The 21,016-nt window shown below is 36.4% G+C and overlaps 1 protein-coding gene and 1 long non-coding RNA gene across 2 annotated transcripts in view; both read right to left on the reverse strand.

Moving 5' to 3' along the window:
* LOC150084975 (putative ribosomal protein S6 kinase alpha-2) overlaps positions 1-4,354 on the reverse strand; it is a 28,793-nt gene extending 24,439 nt beyond the window's left edge. Inside the window, exon 1 of the mRNA XM_090376418.1 lies at positions 4,267-4,354. Coding sequence (XP_090232544.1) covers positions 4,267-4,354 — 88 coding nt within the window. The remainder of the gene's footprint in view (positions 1-4,266) is intronic.
* Positions 4,355-10,835: 6,481 nt separating this feature from the next.
* Positions 10,836-19,577, reverse strand: LOC150084976 (uncharacterized). Its single transcript, XR_016547093.1, has 3 exons — positions 19,484-19,577; positions 11,472-11,620; positions 10,836-10,919 (listed from the first exon to the last, which is right to left on the reverse strand). It is a non-coding gene; the product is annotated as an uncharacterized LOC150084976 (long non-coding RNA).
* Positions 19,578-21,016: the final 1,439 nt, after the last annotated feature.

Raw genomic sequence — 21,016 nt, forward strand, 5'->3', positions numbered from 1 at the left:
TTGAGCAACTACATGTAATAATTTACTCTAATTTTGATAAATCTCCAGAATAAGCAATTTTATGGAAGGTTATTATTATTGACCATATGATGGAAAGAAGCCTGAGGCTTATGCTGCAACAGCCAAAAATTTTTCTGAGTTACCCTGAGAGAGAGAGAGAGAGAGAGAGAGAGAGATATCAAGAAAAAGAAGAATGATGATATCCAGCTCAGAACCCTGGGTGTGCCAAGCACATAATCACCTGATGTGATCCCCCAAATGAAAGTAAAGGATAACTGTTTATTTAGAATCTTTATACAGGACTTTTATACCGGGTACTTAAAGGGCCCGGAGGCAATTGCCTTACCTGCCTACATGGTAGCTACGCCACTGCGTAAAGTTTTGGGTACTATCCTTACAAGATGCTGCACCAGTTAAAGCATGGTGATGCAGATATTCCTGTCACAAATGCACTTCATTTTCTGGCGCGAATGACAGTGGATATCACTTGGCCACGGAACATCCTTTGGAGTGATGAAGCCCACTTCTGGTTAAATGGACAAGTGAATACGCACAACTGTCGCATCTCGGCAACAGAAAACCCTGAGTTATCCAAGAGGTCCCTTTGCATTCTCCAAAAGTGAGAGTGTGGTCTGTATTTATGGCCACATTCATGATTCGGCCATATTTTCTTGAACAGGTAATATCGACTGGACCCCACACCTGTTCCATCAATGGACAGCGATATTATGAAATTTTGCAAGACCAGAACTGCAACAAAGTGGGTGCCTTCAGGATACCATATTCATGCAAGATGGTGCGCTAATAGCGATGGTTCCACTAATTATTTTTTTTTTTTCCCCAATAAATGGCGAGTTGATTTTTTATTGTACCTGTTGTCCACATTTCTCTTCAGTACGAGCCTCACAACTCGCTCCAGAGTCCTCTACATAGGGATACTTCAATTTTAACAACCCTGTATAATGAACGTTAATATTTTACTGTAAATTATACATACTTTCGTACTGTGAAAAAAAAAACAAAAAAAAACAATGCCTACTTTGACAGCCATAGGCAAAATTGTTCCATTCAGAAAAACAAAGACAACCTTTGGGCAAGTTGAAAACAATCCAAACTTGTCAAAAAATTGACAATCGTTTAAATTATGACAAGAACAGAGATTAATATAGCTTGAATATTACCCTTTTAGTAATAAAATTGCTTTCTTTCCTTTGAAAAACAAAAGAGAAACGTTAATTTGTTATTGTTCTTAAAATGTTATGTTCGATACAGCTTTTCACTTCAACTGAAGAAAGCCCTAGTTTAACGTTTAGATTAAAAGTTATTTGTATTGCCTGCCTGCCCAGTGATGGGAAGCCAACAAGCTTCGAAACTGTGCCGTCTGGGTGGTGGTGGTATCCACGGGCAATAAGTAACATTAATCTTCTCTACTGGCTAAGTCTAGTTTATTCGAGGGCAATATCGGGGAAACTCGTTGTGCTTTCATAATATGAGATGTAACAAAAATGATGCTATTTCGGTTATTTTCTAAAGTGATGCTTTACACTAAATTGTTCCAGAAATTTGTATTTATTGTTTTCCAAAATCAGTTTTGGTAGCATCTAAATCTAAAATAGAAGCGGACAAAAAAACTGCATCAACTTAAAAAAAGTAACATTTGTAGTGAAATGGTTATGATTTTGTTTTGATTACAGTCATTTTATTTGTCTCAAAGAAAGGTATTGCATCTTCTATTGCAGACAGCCAATAGTCTTGATTTGAAAATTGCTGGTATACAAAGGGTACTAGGAAAGTTTTGCAATATGACGCAACAATGAATCACAGGAAGCTGCTTGTTGAGACATGTTCATACGTGCATAGTAGCCGCCGCGCCAAGTCGATGGGCTCAGTTATTCATTAGTAGTGAGAGTGTAAAGTGCTTGCGATGGCATCGTGGTCACGAAATGAGATAAGGACAGTTTTGCGGTATAATTTCGTGCGTGGTTTAACCATAGACCGGTGCTTAGAAGAAATGACTCTTGCACTAGATGATGATTGTCCACATCGTACAACGATGTTCAGGTGGTATAGAGAATTCCAAAGGGGAAATTTCACTCTGGAGGATTCTGAGAGGCCGGGAAGGCCACGAACGTCAGTTACGGAGGAAAACGTTATTGCTGTGAGGAAAATGCTTGACGAAAACAGGCGAGTGACCTACCAACAGATAGAGGATACTTTGGGCCTAAATGCACCAGCAATTCGTTCGATTCTGCAAGATCATTTGCACGTGAAGAAACTTTGTTCTCTCTGGGTGCTGCATCAACTGACTGAAGAGCAGATGACACGACGTGTGACTTGGTGCCGAGAGATGTTAAAAAAGTTTGATAAGGGACAATCTCGGTATGTGAACAACATCGTGACAGGTGACGAGACTTGGCTGTACTATTACGATCTGCCGACCAAGGCTCAAAACAAAGTTTGGGTCTTTGATGATGACGACACACCCGTAATTGTCAGAAAATCCCGATCTGTAAAGAAGAAAATGATAGCTGTATTTTTCAAATCGAGTGGAATTGTGGAACGTGTTGTTTTGGACACGCAGAAGACAGTCACAGCTAAGTGGTATACTGAACAATGCCTGCCTAAAGTCATTGGATCTATGAAGAACCTGCGGCCAAAGTCAAGAATGGACACCTGGTACCTCCATCACGATAATGCTGCAGCTCACCGCGCCAAAGCCTGCACCGAATATTTGACCACGACAGGACTGAAACTTCTCGAGCACCCTCCCTACAGTCCAGACCTTGCTCCCTGCGACTTTGCACTGTTCCCGCATGTGAAAATGAAGCTAAAAGGGAGGCGGTTTTCCAGTGATGAGGACCTTCTACGGGCTTGGGACAACAAATGTGCTTTACTCCCTAGTGAAACTTGGAAGAACTGGTTTAAAGATTGGATTCGGAGGATGGAGAGGTGTATTGAATGTAGAGGAAATTACTTTGAAAAAATTAAATAAACAAAGCTGTATTGCAAAACTTTCCTAGTACCCTTTGTATAATGTCTTCTAAAATTGCTCAGAATAATCAACAAGTAATATTCAGCTGCAGGAGAGCATTGTAATGGTGTGGTACCTCGAAATTGGGCAACCGTATATCGTAGAAGTTGATTAACTCTATGCCAGATCGTTGCAAGGCTGTAATTGCAGTTCGAATAGGAACAACAAAATATTGAGGACTTATTTTGCTGATTTACAGTACACAATACTATTACGTTAATTTGTCATTTTAGTTTGTACACGTAAATGCAATAAAATGAATGTTTGGTTGTCATGATTTCTTCTATTTCCAATGATTACGCATTTTACCCTTTGGGAAGATATTTATGGCAATTAGGTATATCAGGTGGAGCCTTTTCATTGGATTTCATCAAACCAGATATATATTCCATCTAACAAATGCATTTCGAAGGTTTCTTCAACACACAATGCAGCGCAAAACACATTTGCAAAATTCACAAGTGATGCCGTTTTTTTGTCAGCCACTATAACTACAAATGCACATAAAAAGGATTTTGTTAAATAATTACAATGTATGAAGTATTAAATGGTTAGAAACCTCTAAGGTATGAATAACTTAGCCATAAATATCTTCCCAAAGGGTAAAATGCGTAATTAATGGAAATAGGAGAAATTGTAAATTAGTAATAATTTACAATTCTACGCTGTATTACTAATTTACAAGACTAAATAAAGCTTAGTCACTTTTGGAAACAATTTATTTTTTAACATCCATAAGTGACTCTTTTGGCAATTTAAGTCATAAACGAGAGCAATGCATCTAATTTATGTAGAATAATGTGCAAATGAAATCCATCTTTTGCATTTCATTTGCACACAACTATTACTCTTTTAAAACTATTTTATTCAGATAGAAACAAAAGTAATTTTAAGACTTCTAAGATTTAATTACATCTGCCGAAAAAGCATAACTATCGCGATGGCCATATGCACCAATTAATTCTAGGGCACAAAATGGAGTTAGACTAAAACTACAACTAACTTGAATTAACAAATTTAAGACTTTTTAAAATATCATTATAGTCTTAGCAATTATATTAAAGGATTTATACTTAATTTCAATTCATTTATTAAATTTTTAAATAGCTGAAGTTTAAAATACAGTATTATGAAAAGCAAAGGCACATTTCTGTTATTTGTAGAAAGTAACATACTTTCTGTTGGTAACATACATACCTACTCTATTTGAAATATAAATTTCATTTAATTCTTACCTCCTTGTCCAAGTTCATTGAAAATTTCAAAATCGTGAGAAACGTTGTCAATGCCAACAACAGAATAAATTTGATTATTTTCTGCCATTATAATCGCCTGCTATCAAAAACTTTAACACACAAGAACTGAAACCGAAAAAACAATACCGAAGAAATACCAAATACCAATATATATATATTTTGTCATAAAATTTTGAAACGCTATTGGTCAGCTGAGATCCAATCACATTGAGGTTGGTCTACCAATACTTGGTGTACTACTAGAGTGACGTCATTATTTAGCCCATGGTCATGTCGAGTAATGTATATAATCTCGTCGGATGTCAGATTACTGTGACATGTTCACTGCTTACGAGAGTATTTCCATTGTGGTTCCCTCACCCATAATGCAATTTGACCCTCAAAAGAATGATTTTTCAACTTAATACAATAACAAGAATTCCGTTTTGACCATTGAAGCAAACTACTGATTAGTATAACTTATGCAGAAAGACAAATTATTTATTGAAAATTTTTTACAATATGGCTCTAAATTTAAATTTCATTTACAATTCAAATTATGCAGTGCATAATTTGATTTTGATAAAGAAAATCGGTAGGCCACTTCAAGAAATCATTAGCCAAAGACTTTAAGAGTAGATACAGATCCTTTCTTAAAACATGATCTCTACTATGCAATTGCTGATGCAGAAAAGAATATAGACTGTGATATAAAATATATTCCTTTTTACAGCAGAACATCCAGTATAATTTACATTCCTTGGTTTCCGCGTCTTTTAATACTCGTATGTGTAAAGCAATTTGGAGTTTGTGGCGTAAAAGGGACGATGGTTTCGATTTTGAAATTACAGTATTTTTTTTCCACATAAATGTTTAGTTTTGTTAAATCGTGGTATTTAAAATGTACCCTTAAAATAAGAAGTTTTACCAATGTTTCATTTTGTAGAATATGACGCCTGATATGATCTGCATCTTTTTTCTTTTTGATGGGGAGAGTGAATCTAATAGAATAGGCATATTAGATCAATTTGCCTACAGATATCCAATGGCGAATCTAATATTGTAAAACTGCATTATGTTACAATTACTTTAATACAAGGTCAGGAAGAAAGAAACAGTTTTATTAGAGAATAGATCTTTGAAGTCCATATTAGGGAGCTGCAAAGGTTTAGGTTCTATTTCCAATCGGAACTGAGAATTCGATGTCACAGGTTTAGAAAACAACTGCAACCTTCTTAATTAGTTATAAGGTATATACTGAAGGCTTTAGAGCTGCTCAAGGCCTGATAGCCTCGTTTTCAGATCATGACACTGAGTTGGCCAATACAACTTTTCCACACCCATTTCCTCAAACCACTCTGTTACGACCCGAGCAATATGGCATGGCGCGTTGTCTTGCTGATACTGGTATGGGCCTTCCTCGAAGTATTGCCACAATGCCGGAAGCGCATAATTGTGGAGGCTGTCCTGATATTGCACAGCATTAATGGTTTTGTCGATAACAAATAATGGGCACAAGCCAAACCATGAAAAGCAGCCCCATAACATAACACTGCCACCAATAAACTTCATTGTTGGGAGAATACAATCAGGAAAGAACTGTTCCCATGTCATTCTCGGGAACGGCCATCAGACTGGTAGAGTGCAGCCCTCGACTCCACTATCCACAGAACTGTTTTCCACTATTCTTCAGTCAAGTATTTGCGTTCTTTACACAATGTTAATCGGCGTCTACCATTTGTTGTGGGGAAAATGGCTTTTGAACAGCTGTATGACCATTGTAATCCATGTAATGGAGTTTTCTTCGTATTATGCTAGTGCTGACATCAGTCCGAATACTCTCACAGAGGGTTTGTGTGACTTGAGACAATGGCAAATTACGATCTGGGACACAGTTCTTCACAGAAGTCTCTTGACCATGCCGTTTTTTACCAGATTCCATCCCATTCCTCGTTCATTTTTATATGACGTCACTAATCATTGACCTAGGGATTCCCAGAGTGACTGCGATGTCTCATACAGAACACTTGCTTATAAGTCCAGGGTGCATAGTTATAGGTTCTGTGACGTGTTGTATGCATAGGACCTGTTTCCCTGTCCATGAAGGGGTGTGCAAATATTAATGGAAGGGCAGTGTATATGGTGTTGAAAGTACTATCACCCTCTTCCGCAGTGGCTAGAAAATGATTTCTGCAACTGTTAATTTATATTTAAATTGTACAGTAATAATGGTTTTCAGATAGGCCATTATAGTAAATTGCAGTGCTACAGCTATTCACTATTATTTTTATTTTTTAAGAATAAACGTTCTTTGAGAAGAAAGTTTGTTCTTAAAACTCCAACTGGGTCTAGAAAAGTTGGGAAATGGGCTGAGAAGTGGCAACTGAAGTTTAAACATTGACAGATGCAAAGTACTGCATATAGGTAGCAATAATCCAAAAGAAATGTATTAACTGTGTGGTGCTACACTCAGGGAGTGTAGTATGGAGTCTTGTCAATGATATATAGGAATTTTGCTAGCAGGGACAGGGAGGTGATTATCCCGTTCTACAAAGCAATGGTCTGGCCACACCTAGGGTACTGTGTACAGGTCTGGAGGCCTCATTTTAAAAGGGATATAGAGTTGCTAGAACAAGTACAAAGAAGGGCAATAAAATTGGTAAGGCTTCTCTTACCAAGAAAGGCTGAAGTTGTGCAAATTGCAAACTGGAGAGTAGGCAACTGAGAGGTGATCTGATTGAGGTGTATAAGGCCTTGAATGGGCTGAGCAGGCTGAATGTTGATGGGATTCTTGCTCCTGCTCAGATTAAGAACCTGAGGGGGTATAGATTCAAACTGAGGAAACAGTTGGAATAGATGTGCAGAAATTGAGCTTTAGCCAGTGGGAGGTTGTCTGGTGGAACAGAATTTTGTCTTTTGTTGTGGAAGTTGATAGCCTAAATAAATTTAAGGCTGAGTTGGGCAGGCATTGGGAACGAATGGAGGCGCGAAATGGGAGTTTTTTTTTTTTTTTTTTTTTTCATCATTAAAGAAGTCCCCTCTACAAGTCAAACTGTTTGTTATTTGGACTTAGGAGCATTAGCAACTAAGGCCATATTGCTCTGGGAATATGCGGTGGTCATTCTCTGACCTTTCCGCATCCTCCGTATTTGGTGGTGACGGGCTCGAACCCCGGTCTAATCAAGAAGCGTGTGCTACTCACTACTGCTCCTGCCCACGGAGGCACCCACAAGTCAAACTTAGACCCCCCCCCTTTGGTCTTGCTCATTGGTAATGTTAAAAACAATCTTAAAATTATTCTGACGTTAGGAAATGTGGATATAATTTTGTTTTCGATTATAAAATTCAATTTTTCAGAAGCAGTGACTACATTTACAGCCTTACATAATATATCAAACTGTTCCATTTCCACTTGCAGTTCATCAACATTTACATCTTTACTATAAATTCCACCAATATGTTTTACAATGCATGAATGCTTCTTCACTGTAATCATATATAAATTTGTTTATGTCTGTATATACATAATCTCTTCTACACAAATCAGTAAGTATTCTATCACAAACGGTTAAAAATATGTTCTCTAAAAGCTTCGCCACCTCCTAATTGAACGATGTTCTCAATGAAAAATATTTCCAGCTTCATTTTCAAATTACTTGAAGTTGTTACGCATATTTTTTAATAAAGTTGTATATGCTATCATATAATGATACCACTGTAGAAATTGAACCTGTGGATGATTGCAACAAGTGTTATTATTGGTATATATTTTTAAATTAAATTTAGAAGTCAGTGGATTTATTTCATGCAGTACTGACAAATACCTCTGTGCAGGCCCTTCTTTTCAGTAGGCCCTAGACACGTGTCTATTTTGCCTAGTGGTAAACGCAGCCCTGAGAGGGTATAATACTCTTGATCTCAATGCAGAAGTGATTCGTCATGCATTAAGAATCTGCAGATAAAAAGGAAATAATAGGTGGCAGTGATCACATTGTGCCGATTTGAGATTTATTCAATGATGTTACTACCACTAGGTGTGTAAAAGAAAGGTTTTGTTTTCATAAAGGTGACTACTGTGGTCTGAGACAGTTTTTAAATTCTATAGTGGAAACAACTGACGATGATACCAACAGCAAATTCTAAATGGGAAGCATTCAAGGAATTAATCTTGGAAGCTGCTAGGCTTTTCATACTAAGAAATATTGTTCAAGATTTAAGCATAAATGAATGTTTGATGAACTGATTAGACAGGTGGCAGAGAGGAAAAATGCATGGGATACATATAAATTATCAGATGATGACAAAGAAGCCTATGGTAGATATAAGCTGGTCTGTAATCAAGTCGCCAAGGAGGTTTCGAAGATTACGAGAAATCTTTGGCAAAGGATGCAAAGAAAAACAGCAAAGAGTTCTTTACTTATGTAATCTCTGGAAGGGGATGAATCAAATTGGTCCACTTCATATTGATGGTTCGATTGTTAATGATTCTGCTCCGGTAGCTGAAAAACTGAATTAGTATTTTTCATCTGCATTCACACGAGGAGTTATTCATGGAGAGCAATGCCAGAAGTTTATTAAGCAGGCCCTTAGCCAAGATTATGAAGACATTGTTGGACTCAAGGGAGTTCCCCAAGGACTGGAGATGTGCAAATGTATCAGCAGTTCACAAAGGCAGGGGTTTGAAGGTCACACGAGAAATTACAGACCTGTTTAATTTTTGTTATGGGGAAAATAATGGAGGCACTGGTTAAAGAAACACTGCAGGATCATCTAGACAAGAATTCAATTATAGTTCGGACAAAGCATGAGTTTGTTTTGGAAAAGCCTTGTCTCACCAATTTGATTGGATACTATGATGAGGTCACAAAGAAACTGGATGCAAAAAATAATTCTGATATCATATACTTGGATCTTAAGAAAGCTTTTGATATTGTTGCACATGGAAGACTACTGTACAAATTGGAGCACTATAGCATTAAGGGAAAATGGCTGCTATGGATAAAGGGGTGGTTGAACGGGATAATTCAGAGGGTGGTAATCAATGGACAGTCCCCCAGGGTACAGTGCTGGGTCCATTGTTATTTTCTGTAATTATTAATGATATTGACGAAGGTATATCATGCTTAATGCGCAAATTTCATGACAATACCAAAGTCGGCAGGGTTGTTAATGACAGTACACTACTGCAACAGGATCTAGAAAAATTGAGCAGATGGACTGAGAGATGGCAACTGAATTTTAACATTGACAAATGTAAGTACAGTACTGCCCAGAGTAATGGGCAGTACTGTACCCCAGAGTAATATATCAACTGTGTGATGGGTGGTAGAAAATAAAAGACCTGGGGTGACTGATCATTCAGATAAAGTTTTCAGAGCAGTGCAGACAATGTACAGGAATTTTTCTAGCAGGGATAAGGTGATTATCCCTTTGTACAAGGCAATGTTCAGAGCACACTGAGTACTGATTACTCTACATTAGCAGGATGTAGAGCTGCTGGAACGAATACAGAGAAGGACAAAAAGATTAGTCTTTTTGTCCTTCTCTTTTAGAAAAAGGGTTGCTCTTACGAAGAAAACAGCCTGCAAATTGCAGTGTCTAGAGACCTGCGAAGTGATCTGTTTGAGGAGTAATAGGCCTTGAATGGGATTCTTCATTGTGCCCAGATTAATTGCCTGAGGGTACATGAATTCAAATTGAAGAAAGCTGGTTGTAGAATCGATGTGTGGAAATTTGCCTTTAGCCAGCAGGTGGTTGATTGCTGGAACAGACTTGTTATTGTAGAAGTTAGCATAAATAAATTAATTGCAGGACTCTGGAGTTCTGCAATTAATGGACGGGTGAGATGGGAAGGGTTTTTCTTTTTTGGCTGATGCTGTATATACTTGCATTCCTATATCATATGCCTCTACTTTGTGATATAATGTAATTACCACAGAAATAACTGGTGTTAAGAGTCAGTTGATTTTGAATTTCAGCCTTTCCCCTCAATGTTCCTTGGATAGTGTAAAATTAAAATGTATATTTTAATTTTACAATTAATAATGAATGCTGCAAGCAGAATTCAGGGAAATTAAAAACTTTCTCCATGAATTTTAAAATACAATCAAAAATTTAAGAAAAAATTTTAAAATGTTTTTTTTAGAAAAAAAAAATTTCGGGTAAAAATTATAAATAGGAGTCATATATATTCATAATATATATGAATGAAACTAAGCCGCTTCCACATTTTTTAGTTAAGAAAACTAAACAGATATATAAGGAAAATGACTTTTACATACTTTGCAGCTGATTTTATTAATTCTGCTGGAAAAATTGACTACACAAAGAGTAATTTTTTTTAAATAATTTATTTTCCTAAATATAAAATTAACAATGCAAACATTAAAGACATAAAATTAGTCTTATTATTCCTCTTCATCAGATTTGTTGAAGTACATGACATTTTCACATAATTCAAGCGTAAAAATTTGTTCAAACAGAATTTTTTTTTTTTATGAACAAGTGGCCCTTATATATAAGAGACTTAACAACACAATAAAAATATCAAATTAATGTCAATTATAAATAACAAATGGCACAAGAAGTAGTCTTTGTAACTTGGGTATCCTTCGCTGACTATCATCCACCTGCAATTGCAATTTCAGTTCAACCTACGAAAAATAAATAAATAAATAATTAAAACGTGATCATATATATAAACTTTCTTGAACATTAAAATCTGCATAAGTTGTAAAAGTAGACTGAATTCTTAAAAGGTTAATTTAAAAATATCTCTCATGCAGTTTACTACATTTATTCTAAGCATATTTCTTGACAAAAAAAAAAAATAAAATGAAACTATAATTGTTCAGCTCTGCTTGCAAATCCCCAAACACAAAGTAATATAATTTTAAGAAGAATTCTCAATTTTTATTCCTTCATTGGTGGGGGATGGAGTGCCCAGTGGGCCACTTTTGGTAAGCAGAACTGGCGCCTGTGGGATGAACCAAAAGCCATTCTTCAAAAGCTTTTCTTCCAATACAAGAAATAATTTATCAGCAAACAATTTTGTTCATAGAAGTCAAAGAAAGACCATATGCATATACAAAAAAAAATAATTTCTTTTAAAAAATTTTGGAGGAGGAAGAATGCCTAAACATGTTTACATTAGCCACAAGTTGTTATAACTACATCTACTTTATTAATTATACATACAGACTTACTTGAGTAGCTTTGGAAGTGACACTTTGATTACTCAGACTGGACTTGGAAGAGATTCCTTTGTACTGGAGAAGTGCCAATGTATCACCAATACACAAAGGTAGTTCTAAGAGCAAAGTTGGTAACAACAGACCACTTAGTATGACTTTAGCTGTAGGGAAAATTTTGGAAGCTATGATTTTTTAAGAGTGTAACCCAGGGACAATTAGATAAATATATCATTCTGAATGACAAATAATATGGTTTTGTTAAGGAAAAATCATGTTAAACTTAGTAAGGTATTTTGTCACAATTATTCATAAGCAGGTTATTATACAAGCTGAAATGTGTTGGGTTTACTGGAAAAATTCTATAATGTATTGCTAAGTGATATCAATGATAGGATAGAATGCTTGAAGTTAAAATTTTCAGATGATGTAAAGACTGGCAGAATAGTTAAAGATCAATACCAAGCAACGCTCCAAGGTGATTTGAACTGGCTGCAAGAATAGTCAGAAAAGTGGCAATTTTTTTTTTATACAGTGAAATGCAATGTCTTACACTTGGGGAATCATCATCATCATCATCATCAGCCATTTTCAATCCACTGCAGGATGAAGGCCTCTCCAGCAACTTTCCAGTTCCTTCTGTTTTGAGCACTGGTCATCCATTTACTACTCAAAAACTCATGAATTTCATCTATCCATCTCCGCCTTTGTCTTCCAGGTTTTCTTCTAGCTCCTCTTGGGTACCATTCTGTTATTTTCTTTGTCCATCTGTCATCATGTCTTCGAGCTATGTGTCCTGCCCAAGACCATTTTAGTTCTTTAGTTTTGATAAGAATGTCCTTTACTTGAGTTTGCTGCCTAATCCATGTGTTTCTCTTCTTATCTAACAGTCTGATTCCCAATATAATTCGTTCCATTCTTCGCTGTGTAGTTCTTAGCTTCTCTTCCATTCTTTTGGTGAGTGCCCAAGTTTCACTTCCATAAGTCATGGTGGGGGAGTATACATTGATTCATTATTTTACGTTTCAGACAAACTGGGATATTGCTCTTCAGTATATGACTATATTTCCTGAATGCTATCCATCCAAAATTTATTCTTCTCTTGACTTCCAGCCATTTATCATTATTACAGCTAATAACTTGTCCCAGATAAGTATATGACTCCACCTTTTCAATTACTGCTCCTTCAATCATTATTTCCCTTTCCGCGGCATACTTGTTCATCATTACTTTTGTTTTAGCCATATTCATCTTTAGTCCAAAATCCTTACTAACTGTGCATAACTGATTAAGATTTTCCTCTAATTCTTTGGGATCATGGCTTATGACCACAATGTCATCTGCAAATCGTAAATGGTTTAGGTACTCTCCGTTCACATTGACTCCTTTCTGCGACCAGTCGAATCTTCTGAAAGCTTCCTCAAGGGCAGCAGTAAACAGCTTCGGAGATATTGTGTCTCCTTGTCGAACTCCTTTCTCGATTTTAAATTTGCTACTGTCTTTGTCTAGTCTAATAAAGGATGTAGCACTCTCATATATTTTCTTCAAAATCATAATATATGGAGTATCTATGCCTTGTCTTTCCAGTGCCTGAAACATTGCCTTATGCTGTATGGAGTCAAATGCCTTTTCATAATCCACAAATGCCAGGCATAATGGTGTTTTATATTCATTTGCTTTCTCCATTAGCTGTGATATTACGTGAAGGTGATCCATAGTTGAGAATCCTGTCCTAAAGCCAGCTTGCTCTTTCGGTTTTCGATTTTCTCATCAAGTATTCTTTCTAATCTGTTAGTAATGACCCTTGTGAACAACTTGTAGATATGGGATAACAAGCTAATTGGTCTATAATTTCCAATTTCTGATTTATCTCCTTTCTTATGCAGCAAAACTATGATTGCATTATTCCACTGCTTAGGCATCGCACCTTTTCTAATGCACTTTGTGAAGAGCCTTGCCAGTATTTGTGTTATGTCTCTTCCTCCCAATTTTAACAACTCTACAGTAACTTCATCTTCCCCCGAGGCTTTCCGATTCTTCATTTTCTTCAATGCATGTTCTACCTCATCAGGAAGAATATTGGGTATGTTGTATGTGTTGCTACTTTGCAATCCATCTTCCCCACTGCTGGTATCATTCCCTAGCTCCGTGTATAATTCTCTATAGTAGTCTTCTGCTATTTGAATTATGCCTTCTCTGCTGTTTATAAGTACACCATCGCTATTCTTCAGTTTCAGTATCATTTGTCTTTCTGTATTACTGCTCATGGCTGCTGATTTAAATCCTTTGTTTTCCTTTAATGCTTGTTCTACTTTTCTTGTGTTAAATCTTTTTATGTCCTCTCTGAGTCTCTTTCTAATGGCTTTGCATAACTCAGTATACTCAATTTTCTCCCTGTCAGTGTTTTTCTTGCTCTTCATTTGTCGTCTTTGGTTCATCATGTAAAGTGTTTCTTGACTAATTTTTTCTTCTTTGGATTTCTGTTTCCCTATAGGTTTCTTGGGCTTTATCACTTTCAAAAAGTTGTAATATTCCTCGTCGATATCTTGGTCCTCAGCAGTCTGCAGAAGCTCATACTTGTTCTTAAGTTCCAGTACATACTGCTTTTTCTCCTCTTCTGTTATCTCAAAGACCTTTGTATTATTTACTCGAGTCAGTTTTTTCCTTTCCTTTCCTACATCTATATCAAGTGTACATCTTACCATTCTGTGATCACTTCCAACATTTACCTTATTCAGGACGGTAACATCAGTCACAATATATCTTCTGTTAGTGAGGATGAAGTCGATTTCATTAGTTGTTAATCCATTTGGACTCTTCCATGTCCACTTTCTGTTCACCCTTTTCTTGAAAAAAGTGTTCATTACTGACATTCCTTGAGATTCTGCAAATTCCACAAGTCTTTCACCTCTTTTATTTCTTTCACCAATTCCAAAATTTCCTATAGTTCCTCTTTCTGCGCTGTTTTGCCTTTTTCCAACCTTAGCATTGAAGTCCCCCATAATAATAGTGTAGTGGGTTTTCTGCTCATCTAGAAGACTCTCAATTTCAGTGTACATTTCTTCAACCTCTTCATCATCATGGCTCGATGTTGGTGCATAAATCATTATAATCTTTAGCTTGTACCTCTTAGAAATCTTGAGTATTAGTCTTGACACCCTTGGTGATGTACTTTTGAATTCCAAAATGTTGTTTTTAAAATCTTTATGGACCAGAAACCCAACTCCACCTTCACTCCTTTCACTGTTTCCATTGGTGTACAGCAGATTTCCACTTGATAAACTTATAAGTGATTCATTTCTTCTTCTTGTTTCAGCCAAACCGATGATATTCCAATTCACATTTTCTAATTCCTTTTCCAGCTCTAATATCCTGTCTTCACCGATGAGTGATCGTACGTTATAACAGGCCAAGTTCAATTTCCGTGCATGGCAGCCTGGTCGTACCCAGAGATTCTTAGCACCCTCTGCTTCCACTCTGATCCTCTCGCTGCCGTAAGAGGGAGAGTGAAAGCTGCTGGGGACTGAGGGCCATTTGTATTGTTGTGCTCTCATTGCTGGAGGTTTTGGTCTTTTTCCTCTTCATGCTGACCAGGCGTCTTGAAGAGAACCACTCTACACGTTCGTTGCCACCTAAGTGACGTAACAGGGCTTACCATCGAGAAGGTGTGCATGAGTGGATTTTAGGGAGGCAGGCCAACCGGACTTCTCCTAAATCTTCTGTAATAGAGAGATATTGGATCCATCAGTGTTTTAGGCTGAGTGTCTGATAACACACAGGATACCTGTTCCCCTCTAAGCCCCCTCTAAGGGGGCTTAGAGGGGAACCCCTTAACTTGGGGAATAGCAACCCACAAATAAATTATACAGATGGTGCAGTTGAATTAAAAACAGTGGAGGAAGAAAGGGATCTGCAAGTTAAAATATGGACATATAAAGTTGTTTGAGTTGTGTAAACAGGTGGTAGTCAGTAAAGCCCATGATGTCCTATCGAATATTATCCTGTGGAGATATGGTAGTCATAGTCACTCTGTATAAAGCAATTGTAAGAGCAACTGATGAATACAGTGTTCAAGTAGGGAGACCACATCTGGAAAAAGATATTGAATTTCTTGAAAGGGTCCAAAGACAGAAACTTGCATGGTGAGATCAGCAAAACGATGACCATATGATATGGAAAAAAAAAAAAAGTTTTCTGATATGAAGTTTTCTGAGCAATGCAGACAGGCTGCCAGGGCAGGTCATGGGGTTTTGTCAATGATATATAGGCATTTTGCTAGCAGGGAAAAGGAGGTGATTGTTCCTCTGTATAAGGCAATGGTCAGGCCACACCTTGAGTACTGCATACACGTCTGGAGGCCTCATTTTAGGAAGGATGTCGATTTGCTTGAGCGTGTACAGAGAAGGGCAACAAGATTGGTGAGGGGAATGAAGGGATCCTCTTACCAAGAGAGGCTTAAGTTCTGCAAATTGCAGTGGCTGGAGAAAAGGCACCTGCGCGTTGATCTCGTTGAGGTGTATAAGGCCTTGAATGGGTTGAGCATGCTGAATTCTGATGGGATCCTTCCACTTGTTCAGATTACGAACCTAAGGGGGCATAAATTCAAATTAACAAAAGACAGATGGAGAATAGATATGCGGAAATTTACCTTTAGCCAGCGGGTGGTTAATTGCTGGAACAAACTTCTATTTGTCGTGGAAGTTGACAGATTGAATAAATTTAAGGTGGAACTGGACAGGCATTTGGAGGGAATGGTGTGATTTTTTTTTTTTTGGCTGACGCTGCATAAGCTCATATACTTGCTTTGTTGCATCACACACCAATACTACTACTATATAACAAAAGCTTCGGTATGTATGGGGTGCAGAACTTGTCAACCAGGCACCTCAGAAGTAACCTGATTAAGGTTTATAAGCTTGTGAGAGGGGTTAGCAAAATGAATGAAGGCTGAATTTTCACTGTTAAAAAGAATCCAAGAACTAGAGTCCATAAATTCAACAAGTGAAGAAGATTAAATTAGATTATATAAAGTTTCCTTAAAAGAAAACTTTCTACAATTAACAATTGGAACAGGTTAAAGGCCTCCATAGCCGAGTGGTAAGGAGCAGGAGTGCTGTAGCACACATTCTTCATAAATTGGTATTTCCCTGACGTGCTAAGTACAGTCGATCTGCCAACCCACATTGGACCAGCATGGCAGAAAATGGTCCATTTCCCTTAACATAAAAATTGTTGAGGAGGCTTCCATCCTGCAGTGGGTTGATAATGAACCCCGTGGTATCTGCCACTATATTCCACTTTTGAATCCTACCATGCTGAAAAAGTCCATAAAAAGGAAAACCCTTTCTTTTCTTCAATCCTTCCAATTTCTTACAGAGAAGCCTCAAGATCCAATGCAAATCTTTGAACTGATAAATTTCTAGACAAGGTGAAGTAACTGTACCAGGGATAATGATAACTTTTAATCTTTCTTATCATAAAAAAACTCACAAATATTACATCATCTGCATTAAAAGAAAAGGAAAAAAACAACTCTGTTCTCTTTCACTCTTCTTCTAACACAGTTGACTCCATATAAATCAAAAATCCATCGTATCATGGAATACTGTTCCCATACCTAGGTCGTACCTCCAAAACCTCTCCTTTGCTTAACTATTCACAATTAAATCAGCTTAATTAATGATCCCTCAGTTACAGACTCAATCCACTTCCTAACATGCATATATTTCTAAACCATATCATTTTTAGTTATTTCCATGGAATCTGTTCATCAGAATTAGTATCTTTGATTCCACTTCTTTCCAACAGACCATCAACAAGTCACTGCTCATTCACTTTTCAACTTCAAACTAACTTTCTCCTCATTTAGCCAGACTAAATATGTTCAATCTTTGGAAGATTCTTCCTCCTTGTATTCTGATATATGCTAATCAATACAACAATTAAGCCAATTTCATTAGTGGGTCTTTAAATTTTGTTTACAATTAATATTGTTATGTCACACATGAATAATAATACTGTCTTTAGAGTCCTTTAAACTCACCTGTGTCATAAATTTCTCTTCAAATTATGCCATTACCTTCAAATTATAGTACAGGTACTGCAAAAATGTTATACATTTCTTACAATACATTTTCCCCAATAAAAAGAACTGGAAACCCAAACTGGAAAGAATAATTTGAATATCACAAAAGTCAAATTTTCTTTTGTTCCAGAACATTAACTTACTTTCTAGGAAATTTAATCTCAACAATCATAATTAAAACAATTAAGCACAAGAGTAGTAACGAATATATCTGGTAAGCACATGAAATGCAAGTAATAATTTTTTGGAACTGTTTGCAATTTGATTGTAAATTGGCAGTAGAAACAGAATTTTACAGAACTATTTTTGAAAGGAAGTGAATTTGCAGCTAAGTGAATTCTAGTAAATTTTATTAATTCTGTTTCTAAGCAAGTTGAAGTACCTTGACCAGCAATTATGATTAAATTTTAACCTTTCTTATCGTAAGAAAATCACAAATATCACTTCCCCAGTATTAAAAGAAAATAAACTTTTCTCTCTTTCACTCTCACACACTTTTCTTCTAAGAAGAAAAAGGAGAAAAAAATGAACTGTTCTCTCTATCCTCACTTACTTTTCTTCTAAATTTGTTCCCAATGGTATCCCAAAACCCTCTCCTCCACTTGACTACTCAAAAGAATCAATCAGGTTAATTAATGATCCTCCGTTTACAGACTCACTTCATTTTTTCTACTCCATATAATTTTTATTGGTATTTCCACGGAGTCTGTTCATCTTAATTAGTATCTTTGATTCTGCTTCTTTGAAACAGAGCCGTCAACACCCATTCACTTTTCAACATGAAACTAACTTTCTCTTCATTTAGCCATACTAAATATGTTCAACCTTTGGAACAATCTTCCTCCTTGTATTCTGATATAGAGAATATTTAAGCCTATTTCAACACTGTCTGTCTTCAATAGGTTCCAATACATTTTAGTTTGGGGTCACCAATAAATAAATTTCCCAGTAGTTCATGACAACACTGTTCAAGCAGCAAAGGGAGCATTCTATTGCTTACAGCATATCTTTAACTTCATAAATGTTGTTTACAATTAATATTGTTAGGTCAGACATGAACAATAATACTCTCCTTAAGCCAACCTGTATCACAAATTTCTGTTGAAATTACACACTGGTTATAGTCCAATTTCTTACAATAGATTTTCCCCGATAAAACTACATCCATCTATGCAAGAGCAGTTTCCATTTTGTCATTTTTTCTTGGAGCTCAAACTGGAATGCATAACTTGGGAGTTTACTCGATAGGTTTATCTCTCAAGAGTGAAATTTCCTGTTGTTCCAGAACATTAACTTACTTCCTAGGAGATTCAATCTCAACTATCATAATTAGGACAATCAGCAAAATTAGTAATGAAGATAACCAGTATAAGCATGTAAAATGTGTAATATTTTTCTGTGCTTGCAATTTGATTGTAAATTAGCAGTAAAAACTGATTTTTACAGAACTGTTTTTGAAAGTAAGTGAAATTGCAGCTAAGCAAGTTCTAGTAAATCTTATTGACTCAGTTTCTGTGTTACGCTTGTTTTAATTAAAATTATCACTGTACCAATTATGTGATGGCATATAGTTCTAAATTTCTTCAAAATTTGCATTAAATCTTTTGCATACCCAGCAAAATCAGCGGCTGTAATTGGTACTTTATGATAGTTTAATCAGTGTGCTATACTATACAAAAAATTGTTGTCTAGTACATTTTTAAAAGTACAAAACTCCACCTCTTAACACATGATGTAGGTCCCCAAGTTTCCATAAATCAGTTCCTTAAGGTTTTTCTCAGTATGTACCACAAAGGAGGCACACGTTCCTCTGAAATATATGGTTTTTAATATAATTGTTCATTTATTGATGTAGTTAAGTAATAAACATACAAGGCAGTGTAACATGCTTTTTCAGAAAATTAGTTTTTGTCAAAATTATATTGATAATGAAAAACTTTACCTGACTATTGGTTTTTCAGCATACAGCTATTCTTTTTTCTTTTTGTCCTAATTTGGAATTAACGAAGATTTTTGAAGAATGCCGGTGAATGTTGTTTCACGAAATCCTCCTTGCATTATGTGATTCCAATCCATGTTCTAAAATATCAAAAATATGGGGAAATAAGCATCTGTTTATATTATGATAACCTTAGCAAAAAAATTTAATGAAAAATTGATCTTAATTTTATTAAAATCAACAGCTAAGAGCTCAAGATAAATCATGTCTTAAAAATCTGTATACACTAAACTTAGAAAATTTGAGAAAAATAAACTACAGATCAGTGTAAGTTAACAGAACTTGAATAAGCTTTTATAAAAAGGTATGCTAAAGTTTAGATCTTATATAAAAGAATGGATATGAAAATGCTGCTACTGAAATGGATCACAATAAACTGTACTTAATTAGGTTCTGTAAAGATTTGTTTATACTGCTGAATTACTATAAGTTACTTTGATAAACATATATTTAGTAATGATGGACAATTAAATTAAAATCTGTAGCACAGAGCTTGTGAATTAAAAGAAAAAAAAGAAATTTGAATTTTGGTCTATTCAATGTAGCAGGAGGGAAATGCATAGGTTGTCCATTTCATTTTTTTTATTAATATTTTACATTTTTTTTTTTTTTTTTTTCCATAGCCTACCACTAATGGAAACCTCACTGCTCAGGGCCCAGACATATTTAGAAATACACCCTGGAGAAGGCTAACCAGCAGAGAAATAGAATTAAGAACTAGGGCAATATGACACCAGGTGCCAAAACCAAAAGGACAAATACAGCACACTGCAGCTAAACAGTAATTATAAATTAATTTATTCTGGAAGCAAGATCCAATGAAAATGCATAACAATAACTTTTAGTTGTTTGTTTGTTGTTTGGTTTTTAGGAGCATTAGCAACTAAGGCCATATTGCTCCGAGAATATGCGGTGGTCATTCCCTGACCTTTCCGCATCCTCCGTATTTGGTGGTGACGGGCTCGAACCCCGGTGTAATCAAGAAGCATGTGCTACGCACTGCTGCTCCTTCCCACCTGGCTACAGAGGCGCCTGCATTAGCAACTAAGGCCATATTGCTCCGGGAATATGTGGTGGACATTCCCTTGACCTTTCCGCATCCTCCGTATTTGGTGGTGACGGGCTCGAACCCCGGTCTAATCAAGAAGCATGTGCTACGCACTGCTGCTCCTTCCCACCTGGCTACAGAGGCGCCTGCATTAGCAACTAAGGCCATATTGCTCCGGGAATATGTGGTGGACATTCCCTTGACCTTTCCGCATCCTTCGTATTTGGTGGTGACGGGCTCGAACCCCGGTCTAATCAAGAAGCGTGTGCTACGCACTGCTGCTCCTTCCCACCTGGCTACGGAGACGCCTATAACTTTTAGAATTTTGAATAAAGCTTAATTGTCTGAGACACATCAGTCAGTAGTTACTTGGCGAAAAATTTAAAGAAGAGTTTAGGGTGAAATCTGTGTATAATAGCCCAGTTAAA

Source organism: Mastigoproctus giganteus, chromosome 6 (genome assembly GCF_048544385.1).
Source record: "Mastigoproctus giganteus isolate SK-2022 chromosome 6, ASM4854438v1, whole genome shotgun sequence".
Taxonomy (NCBI): Eukaryota; Metazoa; Arthropoda; class Arachnida; order Uropygi; family Thelyphonidae; genus Mastigoproctus; species Mastigoproctus giganteus.